This window comes from Cyrtonyx montezumae, unplaced genomic scaffold (genome assembly GCF_038088225.1).
Source record: "Cyrtonyx montezumae isolate F1298 unplaced genomic scaffold, pur_monq_1.0 scaffold_7, whole genome shotgun sequence".
Classification (NCBI taxonomy): Eukaryota; Metazoa; Chordata; class Aves; order Galliformes; family Odontophoridae; genus Cyrtonyx; species Cyrtonyx montezumae.
Window position 1 is genome coordinate 2,051,721 of NW_027072078.1, and position 11,185 is coordinate 2,062,905.

Below are 11,185 nucleotides of genomic sequence, written 5' to 3' on the forward strand. Positions count from 1 at the left end.
TGCACTTGTTGGATGGCTTAGAGTGCTTCTGGCATGACCTGTGATACCAGTGCTGGGAGGAAGGTGATCTTACTATCATCACAGAGGGTGAGATGCTGAGACAGTGGCTGTTTTTACAATGTCTCTCTTCCCCCCTCTCCCCTGTCCCATATCACTGTATTCAGAAACCATCTGTACCTCCCAGTTCCTGTCATTGGTGAAGATCTCATCACTGGCCAGGTCCAATTGGTTCCACTCCAGCAGCAGCTTCAGCTGCCCATTCCAGTTATCTCTTTCATGCTCATTGGTGCTGAAGGCTGCTGAGGAGGAACAATCCTCTAGGTAAAAGACCAGAGATAGAAGAGCTTCTTGGCATACTTATTCATCTCTGATTTTCACACTCTACTCAACAAGAGCCATACATTAAGTATCTTTCCCCAGACTCATCTACATCTTCCTGACTGCTTTTAGAGGATTCTCAAAGCTTAGAGACACACCTAGTGCCCCATGCACGCATATCACATCTTCAGTTTCACACACCATGCAGAAAATGGGTACTACTTTGCTTTTTATTTTTTTTTTTATCTGTTTTAATCTCATTTATATCTTCAATACTAATTTTAATAGGGAATTTTTCAGGAGAAAATTAAACAAGCACAAGTAAAACCAAATGCTAAACCAAACCCATCTCCCACTAGGAAAGTTACTTCAAGTTTAGGAAAATGTTGCATGCGAAGGGACTGATGGTTTTCAGATTCAGTACATCACTCAAGTTTGTGAAGATGATTCATTTGCACAGGGCTAAACCTCACTATTCAAAATCCCAAAGTAAACCATCTTTGTCCATCTATTTCAAAAGCAGCACACAAATACAAAGAAACAAAACCACACACACACACACACAACACAAGAGAACAGAAAGACAATTACTTGCCTTTGTACAGAGCAAAAGAAATGGCATTGCTCACAATTTCATCTCCAGCTTGTTCTATTTTGATAACTGTCAGTAAATGGGGGTACTCAAGGACTTCTTTGATCTACAAAAAGAAGTTTCAATTCATACCCATCTAGAAAGTTTAGCAGTCAACCTCCGAGAGCCTCTTTAAAAGAAATCTTCCATCACATTGAAGCAAACTTCCTTCCCATCAGTCCCATTTCCAAATACAGTTAAAATTTACACAAGTCCAGACAGAAACATGAGATTTAAGCCATCAAAATGTAAGATTAGTTTCCCTCTGAACATACAGCAAATATCTGTGTTTCCTTCCTAAGCAGAACATTATAAGCCCAAAAAACATAGTATCAGTAATAATGAACTGATTGCCCAGGGCTTACAAACAACTTGCAATTGTACATGCATCAAAAATAAATAAGTTAAAGGAGAGAGAAAAGTGAGTGAAGGGGACTTACACGTACAGGAAGCAAAACATCATTTTCTACCCCCCACTATGAACATGCAATCACTCTCTGTTACCTCCTGTGAACTTAGGCAGGAGATAATTAAACAAAAGAGGAAACCTGAGTTACACTCCAAGATAAAGCACTGGTTTTTAATTGAGAAAGTCAATTATCTTAAGTTAATGGATTATTTGGCTGAAGTGTTGTTGGAACAAAGACTTACGAAAAAAAAAACAACCAAAAAACAGAACATTCAGATTTTCTGGAGCTCCATTTTTTTTTCCCTAGTTAGGACGGAAGAAGCATATCTAAAACCAGGTCAGTAAATGCAGAGTTTAAACAGCTTCCTGTGTCTGGCCCAAGCAATCCAAGACAGCAAATGCTTTCCTTAGTCATCCAGTTTCCCTCTCTCTCCAAAAAAAAACACCACCAACAACAAAAAAACACTCTTGTAATAAGCAGTCACTACAGTAACTAAATTCTGAAAGCTCCATCTGTGGTCAAAGACTAAAAAAAAAAGAAAAGATTTTTGCTGGTGTATGTACAGTGCTACACCTTCAGTTGCAATCCACGTAAGCAGTACTAATAAGTCCAAACTCCATTCAGCAAGTGTCCTACTCAAGGTGACACAGGGATGCTGCTCTATTGAAACACCAGTCAAGTAAGCCTCTAGACCTAAAGACTCTCTTCCTAAATGGTAAGGTAAAACCTGTCTTGCCTGGTACCATGAAGAAAGGTTACGACTTTTTAAACAAATGAGAGAATTGTGAAGTAAAGTTGCTCCAGTTTGAAAGCCCAGACACAATCTGTTCTTCCAAAAGCTGTCTGCTCCTGACCTCGTTTCCCTTCTACTGCTTTAAGCCTCACACACTTACCCATTTGATCCAGCTTTCAGTCTCCTCTTCTGAGAGCCTTGAAATGGTGCGAGGCAGGTACCTGAGCAAGCTCTCCTTGACACATGAGGAAGTAAGAGTGTCTTCTGCCTCCATCAAGCTAGCTATAACATCAGCTATCCGGCCAGAGCCTTCCACGACAACACAGGGAATTTTACTCTTGATGGCCACATGGATAGACTAGGGAGCAGAGAGAGATGATGACTTGTGGTATATCTGCGCTATTAGAGAATACTATTCAGCCTGAAAGCCTAGTGACTTTAATGTAGAATTATAGCATCATTTAGATTGGAAAAGATCATGTTCCAACAACATGGCCTACTGAGTCCCATCACTAATCCATCTCCCTTAGCACTGTGTCTACATGTTTTTTATGTGCCTCCAGGGACAGAGACTGCACTACTGCACTGGTAAGTTCTTTCAAAGCCTGACCACCCTTCCTGTGAAGATATTCCTCTCAATATCCAACTTAAACCTACAGTCACTACTCTTTTATGGCCAAGCATTGCTTAAGTAACACTTTATTTGTTAGAGGAACAAGCAGTAGTCTTGAATATACAGACTTCTGCAGCACAAAACCTGCTGATCACTTTAAATTGATCAGAGACTCAGTTTACCCCTTGAGAAGACAGATTTTACCTATAAATGAGCAAGAAGGCAGACACAGATGTCTGAGTAAACTATTAAAACTAATGAGTAAACCCTATGATTGGTCCTGAACTACAACCTAGTAATTTTTCAGAGGATCCTCCTTCCATGAATGAAGCATTTGATTTAACACAACTTTTATCATGCAGACTAGATAGCTAGTAAATGTGTTATACGTCATTTCTTAACACTAGTTTGATGTCTCTCCATACATTCAGTCATACAGCTTCCCAACTAGCTGTACTGCACCCTGTATAAAAACAACTCCTTCAGCTGTAGTAAAATCCTCCCCTACAATTTGTCTATTTTGAACTAAAAGAAGCTAGCACTTACAGCAAAGCTTCACTCTAAAACCTGAATGGATGCCTTCATCTCATCTTTATCTTTGGACTTTTGATTAGCACATTGAACTGTATTCATCTACAATATGCTTGTGGGCAAAACTAGAATTAATCATGCGAGTGGAACAAAACACCAGGAAACTTACAGAGAGGCTGGGGTGGTGATTTCAGAGTGATATAGAATAATTGATTAATGTTAGCAATGAAGTGGTAGCAGAAACCATGCTTAGAAGTATTAAAAACATTTTTTGTCATCCAGTTTGACTAGCCTCAATATTAGCTGCCTTGTTCAGCTCTCTAGACTTAAACTAGAAGTGGCTTACAGTTCACAGGATCAGCAATAAGGTCAGCTCTAGCAAGCTCTAAACTGGAGTACCTCCAACTGGTATTTTCTGTGTATGAAATGAAAATACTAATGTCCACTGAACAAGTGAAAGGCAAATTCTGGCAAACCAAATCATCAGGTAAACTTGTACAAAGAGGGTCAAGAGTGACATGGCTGCCAAAGACTCATCTAATTGCTGCTCAGATTAAAATGAGAAACAAATATTTTCGTGCTGGATTTGCTATAAGAGAACTGAGCTGTCCTGGCCAAAAGTTTTGCAGAATGTCAGCCTGAGGGAGCAACTTTGTGCAGAAGTTCTCAGCTGAAACGTGCTCATAAGCTTGAAAGAAATTGCCAGCAGGCGTTAGGCAATCTTCAGCAAATAATAGGATCAGCTCCTTTATCACAGAGTAATCCCTAAAAATACTAGAGCAACGTCCCTAGTGTCACTCCTGGAAAACAGTGAAAGAAATAAACTTACTTTCAAAGTCTCTTTCCCTCCACCCTGGGCAAAACATACAATTGGAATCTTCCCGCCATAATTTGATTCTATGAAACATGCCAAAAGAAAAAGGGAAAAAGATTCAACCCATTAGCACAGTTTGACTGACTCATTTTCCTCAGTATGATGACAGAATTTAAGTTGTTTGTGCAATCACTTTGATACCAGTTTACTGCTGATTCGGGCAAAATCTATCAACAATTTTTCCTGTCTTTAGCAAAAACTCAGTTCTGCTTAACATTCTGCTAAGCTGGCATCAGTCTTCTCCAGCTTTTTTTCTTCCTAGCAATCACAATTCCAATAGCTCTGAAGTCCCCAGAACATCTGACTCTATTTACCTATTGCTTTGACCATTTGGAGTCTAGATGCAAGTTGAAGATTCCAAACTGCTGATTCCACGTTTTCAATTATAAAGGAAAGTTAAGAATCGTGTGACTCCAGCAGCTAGTTTTTAAGAGACACAAAGTGTAGTAATTCAGAGTGCCTCGCCATGACTAACAGCAAATATGCTTCAGCTGAGTTACAGTTTCAAAAAGAAAAGAAAAACCACACAAATCTTTAATTAAGAACATCCTGTCTTTGTCTTTTTCCCTCTTAGCAAAGGAGTCAGACAAGAAACTGTTTATGAGCAGGGTGTAGGTGGATCAACACAAATAATTTGTGCATAATATCAGCTGCTGTGCTTCACCTATGTGGAATTCAGTGCCAGTTAGGCTACCTGCAGAAGTCAATGGTCAGCTCCCAACAGTAGGATGAGTAAGAGGGGCTGCACTGCTGAAGCACTGTTGTGTCCTACAGAGGACAACAGTCACATAAGAAATAGAAATGAGGGGAAAAGATTGCTCTGGCGAAGCCCAGTTGAACTTCAAAGTGCTCAAGATGCAGTGCAGATAACAAATTCCTTCCACTCAGCATTTAAGGGATGCTTCTATTGCTCTTTCTTTCCCTGAAAAAATACTGAGCCCAGAGCAAGCAAGGAGAAGGAGATCTGCAACCTGACATCCACACCTACCTGGGATAACTCGCTCCGAAATGTATTTCTCTAACTGAGTTCGTACTTTTGCCTCGATCGTTGGGTGCCCATGGGTGCCATTGTCAACAAGTAAGAGATGGGTGTGATTATTATCCAGGCAATAGAGGGGATCTCTCTTGAGATCATCCATTATGTAATGGGCCAAGTAGTACCCCTAGAATCACAAGCACAGTGTTTAACAGAAATGCAAGGGCAAAGCACGCACAAGTCTTGAAGGTCAAACCAGTGGCAGCTGACCCCCCAACACCAATTATTTCTCATCATTTAGGGGTCTGTGTTTCCTGACTCCAGACATTAACAGCCCCCATAGCAACAAAACATAGTGAGAGAAACCTCATGAAAGAGCACAGTACAAATGTCTTGTTTTCTTTACAAGGAAGAGGTGGCACAGGGTGTCTTAGTTCATGGGAATCTCCACTGTGGGCAACTATGCAAGGATCTCACAGCAGATAGAGAAACTGCAACGTGCTCTGAAGAAAAGTTGGCCCCAAGTTGAATTGTTTCGGGTACACAAAGGCTAAGTGTTATGTTGCTAAGTTGTATTTGTGTTTCTACACAAACATTTCATTGGAAAAAAGTCATGCAAGCTCAGGTCTACCAGAACATAATAAGCAGAACTCTTCACTGATCGCTCAAGTCAGTCATCACATGACTGATAGCATCAGCTGAACCCATTACTGCTGAGAGCAGCAATCAGTCAGGGATATAATCTGCATAATTTAGAGTGGAGCCCTGTCCTTGTTTCCCCACTGACTGTATATGCATCTTACCTCATTATCACTGCTGCGAATCAGGCTTTCTCTGTTGGAAATCATGCCCCAGGCTGCTATGCCAATAGCCACCACATTCTCCTCAGAGCTCTGACTGATGGTGTTATCTCTGAGGACTTTCCCAATGTACTTCATCAGCCCGTAATGCGTGCCTCCTGTGAAAATCCAGGCCCCTGGGGACAACATGGAGGGATAACGTGGGAGGATGCAGAGGACTGCCTGCCCTTTGAACTACCACAGTTCAACTCCCACTCAAGACGAGGTACTTCAAGGCATTTATTCTTCAGTTAAACACAACACACATGCCACGCAGCCTACCTTACATCACCACAGGCATCCAGATGACTACTTTTCAACTCTGTAACTTATAAACAGATAGATAACGTTTGCCCCAAGTGCACCAGCCAAGCAGAAACAATTCAAACGCTCTGCTTCCCTGCTGAAACTGAGCTGCTTTCTCTCCAACATCCTTACACAGCTGTAGCAATGCAGACTCATTTGCAGGTCTTTACCTTTGGACTGAGCAATGTAGATCAGCCTGCTGAATATCTTGCGCATTCGGGGCTTGAGCACAAAGTTCTTTGCCCCTCCAGTGACAGAGATGACAAGGTTAGGGGTTTTCAGGTGCCAGTGCTGTGTCATGAGGTCATAGAGTATTTCAGGGTCTGTGTCACATGACAAACGGATGTACTTCAGTGAGAAAAAATAAGAGAAAAATAACAAGAGATAAACACTGATAGCTGGAAACAGACCTCGAATCGTATTTTCTTCTTTTATGGTACGCTCCCACTCCAACAGCTGGTAGACAGAGTGAACTGATGAACAACTGCAGCCTAGGTATTTGTTTCTTCCTCTAAGGCATCTTTATATTCTCCATATAACCATACACCATTACTAAGGCTTCTGAGGTACTTTTCTCTATAGATCAGGTCTAGAGATAAGGGACAGTCTTAAAGCAGAGCACTGAGTGGGAGTTTCCAACCAACAGCATAGCAAAGAACATGACTACTCACTTCAAGATCTCCCAGCTCTGCCTTTTCGGTCCCAAAATCACAACCCAGATCTCCAGCTTTCTGGTTGAGCTGCAGCACTGAGCCTACACTCCCATGTTCTGCCACATACATCTTCAACTGCACAGAATATAAACTGCACAGCCCACGAAACATAATTTTTGCCACCACTAGTGAAAGTCATCGAGTCATAGAATCATCAAGGTTGGAAAAGACCTCCAAGATCACCCAGCCCAACCGTCCAGCTATCACTAATATTTTGCCACTAAACCATGTCCTTAAGTACAACATCTAAATGTTTCTTGAACACCTCCAGGGTCAGTGACTCCACCACCTCCCTGGGCAGCTCATTCCAGCACCTGACCACTCTGAAAGAGAATAAATTTTTCTAATATCCAACCTGAAGTCCACCGTCTTTATACTGAATTGTGACTCTAAGAATCAGTTTAGTGTGAGCTTATTACAGCTGTGATAGCAGTTTTCAGGAAGTCTGGCAACCATTGTCTGTGTTTGTCTTAACTTGAGCTTACAATGACGACAATTCTGTGGAGACTGAATGATTTATGTCCAGAACAAGGGTGGTGGTGTGGAAGAATGCTGACACCAGACAGCGTAGGTGCCAGTCTTTAAAAAGAAATCAATGGGCAGTAGCAGTCACTGAGTGTGAATGTGTGAGCACTGAAGAGAAAGAGCACAAGCAAACAGTCTTGAAAACAATCTACATCAACAGCTCCAAGCATCCCAAGCCCAAGGAGGAAAGGATCCCCATGACTAGTACTGAACCTCCCTTCAGAGACCTAAAGAGTCACTGTAAAGCTTCCCAAACCTTCCACTAGTGGACCCTGGACTCACAGGATGAGCACCAAACAATTTTGTGGGATAGCAATTCTAACTATAACAAAACTAACTGCATCAGACCCATAGTAAAGTTTGAATGCTCTACAAGGATGCCACAAAGAACATGAAGTAGATAACTGGGTTCAGATAGACGTACCATCTCTCCATTTCCACATCTTAAACAAAATAACAAGCTCCTGTGTTCTAGGAAGGTTTCCAAGCCTAATTCCTGCCCAACAGCCAATGCAGCTCTTGTTAGTTGTATAGCTAGAAGGTATTTCTCCTGAACAAGGCTCTGAACCGTACCATCCACCTGGCACTTCCCACCTCTAGTCCTCACCAGGCTATACCTGTGCAGCAGAAAGCAGCTTGCTCCTTCCAAAATCCAACAGTGCCATCTGCCTGATACACCCAGCTAGTGCATGCCCACCAACACACCGATCACAGGCAATGCCCTGTGCTTCAGCAGCTGAATTCAGACGGGTATTCAATGAAGCAAGTTTTTTTTTCAGACTGAAGGCCATCAGAATGTTAATACAGAAACTGCAATGTTCTTGGATGGTACCAGCTCTGAGCAATGCTGCTGAAACGAATGAGCTGAAGTAGGATTTACTAAAGGCAGAATTTTTATCAGCTTGTTCACATCTAGCATCTCTGCCAAAATAGCGTGTCCTTGGAAGCTGGATGCAGAGTGCACATTTTCCTGCCCCTCACTGACTTTAATGACCTTGGATTTGAGGAAGGGGGGCAAGGGGAAAAAGGTATGGAGGAGGAGGAAAAGGAGAAGGGAGGAGAAAAAGGTGAGTGGCTGGAAAGCTCTGTAGGCAGAAATGACATGACATGCAATGGTAAAGCCATTAAAAGCACAAGTGATGATTTGGGGGAGTAACAACCAGGTATGCGTGATCGGCTTCTGTACTGAAGAGCACAGATCCACAGAAGAAAGGTCTTACATCCTTCCAGATGTGAAACCCCTATGATTATTATTTCACAAATCCTGTTGCATCTTCAACAGCAAAGCATGTTACCCACGCTCCTTCCCCAGGAGTCACACTGGTACACGCTCTCATACCATTTTCTTTCTAAAGCATAAGTTTATCCACACTGGAAAGGAGCAGTATTCGAAGAAATAACCCTGTCTTGACGTTAAAGTCAGTCAGGAACAAAGCATCTTTATCAGGAGCTCAGTCATTCAGGCACTTAAGGGTAAGGCACATGCTGGGTTCACTACTAAAGATGGATGGATGCCTACCTGTGCAATCTGGTCTAGGGAGCTGCTTTGGCAGGGAGGTTGGACTAGGTGATCTCTAGAGGTCCCTTCCAACCCCTACAATTCTGCAATCCTGTGAAAAGGGTGCTAAGTTGTTCTTAAAAACACCACCTTACAACACCATCACATTTCAGCAATAGTGAGGACCACAGAGCAGGCAATGCAACAGCACACCGATGCACTCAGGGTGCAGAGTCCCTAACAGACATCACAGGTCAAGCTGAAATTATTTCTTTCAGATTCTAAACAAAGAGCAAACAAGCATCACCTTCACCCAGCCATCCTTTTGTCACACTTGGAAACGCCTTCATGCACACACGCACACCCCCATCTGTCTACAAAACAAATAAAACAGAAGAAATTGTTCCCTGTTACAGCTATCACAGCTTGAGACATCATCTTGTCTCCTTTCTAGCCTAACTGTTCCCATTTTCTTCAGAATAAAATCAGCTTCATCTCCCTGTTTTCAGGAGCTCCCACTAGCATCAGATTCAGGACTCCCACAGGGGCCTGACATACACCCTTGAAGAAAATTACTTACCTTTCCTCTTTTTTCTATATTTTCAAAGTGAACATCCCCGAAAGCATCAGTAGGAAGTTCCTTAGTGTGCTTCTTATAATTCCATTTTTCATCATCATTGATCTGAGTGCCCTCTATATGTTGACTTTCGGGGTATCCACACTTACACAAATTGCCCCTGGAAGAAAAGTGAATGGGCCCATATGACTCCTTTCATTACCCCAGTGTAAGTTAAAACACCAGCAGCTTAATTTTAAAGCCTACGAGATGCTCAGAAAAAGAGCAAATCTCAGCATCAGTCACCACCAGAAGCGACCATACCAGCCCCTAACCTGAAGGGTACAAACAGTTTATTTTCCTTTTTGTGCTCTTAACCAGGTGGGAAGAATAAGAAGTTAGAGTTAATGATTCCATGATGAATTCCAGCTCTTCTGACCATGACTGAACAATATCCCAGATGCATGCTAACAGACCAAACAAGCAACGACAACCAAAGGAGTTGTTCAAGCAAGACCGAAGGGAGGTTGAACTGCTAGATTCAGGCTCCTAACAAAAAACTGAGTCTGCTTCCCAACCTACCCCTGCCATGAGGCTTAGCAAGAAGAAATACCCTCAGCTCCTGACCCTGACATCTGCAAACAAGAGGAAAATATCTGCTTACACTGACTTGCTGTCTTTTGTAAAGAAGACACATTCTCTCTTCTTAAAGTTTTCTTGAATGAAGTTGACCAAATCCTTGGAAGGGGAAAAAAAAAAGAATTACTTTCAATAGCTTATGAAACAGCACAGACCTCTGTAACAATATTGTCAGTTCAAGCACAAAGTGAAATCGGTGTGATATTTCAAGTCTCCCTTCTCAAGATGGTTAGCAGGGGCAAAACAGAAAGCACTGAGGGAAAGTGACAAAACAACACATCACAGAAAGGCATTCAAACCAAAGTGATATCTGTACTTTTCTATCAAGTGCAATATAACAGAAGGTGGAGCTTTCCTCCATAAAAAAAACCTTGAACGCCAAAGCAGACTTCATACCCTAAGAGTTGCTGAAGAGCTTACTTGAACTGCAGCAATTGTAATCTGAAAGACCCGCACAAATAAGAAAACATCTTACTTGAATTCAGTGGCACTGTGGGTAACTCTGGTCCATCTGGCTGGGAAACCTCCATCAAAGCAAAACAGACACATCAAGCAAACATCTCTCAAGGCTACCAGCGATGCCCTGATACTCACGCTGTCGTTGCACGACACATCTATGCTGCGAGACATGCTGGAATTGAGGAGCCTGGAACTCTCAAAATTGCCATTTCTTCGGTGCCGCATGGTGCCTGTAGAAACCTGGAACGGCATGGCAGAGGGGAAAGGCTCACTGCCACAGCTGTTCCCTTCAATAGACAAAATCAGCAAGGACACTGTGCCCTGGGAGGGCTTATTCAAATTAAAGCACGAAAAATTTACATTTAATCGATCGCTAAAATGTGCAATTAACACTCCAAAGAAATCTTTTCTCCTACTTCATTCCACAAAAAGGCTTTCCTCTTGCTTTCCCCACTTAGAAAGAATTTCAAGTCAACATGCTTCGAGAAAGTAATGTATATGCCATTGCACACACACTAGTTCACCCCAGGATTTCTCTCTCTTCCCCTGCCATCTCTGATGGGC

At 42.2% G+C, this 11,185-nt stretch overlaps 1 protein-coding gene across 1 annotated transcript in view; it reads right to left on the reverse strand.

The window, feature by feature from the left end:
- The window catches only part of TRPM8 (transient receptor potential cation channel subfamily M member 8), a 28,475-nt gene extending 17,602 nt beyond the window's left edge, over positions 1 to 10,873 (reverse strand). Inside the window, exons 1-10 of the mRNA XM_065750566.1 lie at positions 10,757 to 10,873; positions 10,188 to 10,261; positions 9,548 to 9,704; positions 6,402 to 6,579; positions 5,890 to 6,062; positions 5,099 to 5,273; positions 4,066 to 4,133; positions 2,253 to 2,450; positions 914 to 1,016; positions 178 to 296 (exon numbers count right to left, since the gene is read on the reverse strand). Coding sequence (XP_065606638.1) covers positions 178 to 296; positions 914 to 1,016; positions 2,253 to 2,450; positions 4,066 to 4,133; positions 5,099 to 5,273; positions 5,890 to 6,062; positions 6,402 to 6,579; positions 9,548 to 9,704; positions 10,188 to 10,261; positions 10,757 to 10,873 — 1,362 coding nt within the window. The remainder of the gene's footprint in view (positions 1 to 177; positions 297 to 913; positions 1,017 to 2,252; positions 2,451 to 4,065; positions 4,134 to 5,098; positions 5,274 to 5,889; positions 6,063 to 6,401; positions 6,580 to 9,547; positions 9,705 to 10,187; positions 10,262 to 10,756) is intronic.
- Between the last annotated feature and the right edge of the window lie 312 nt (positions 10,874 to 11,185).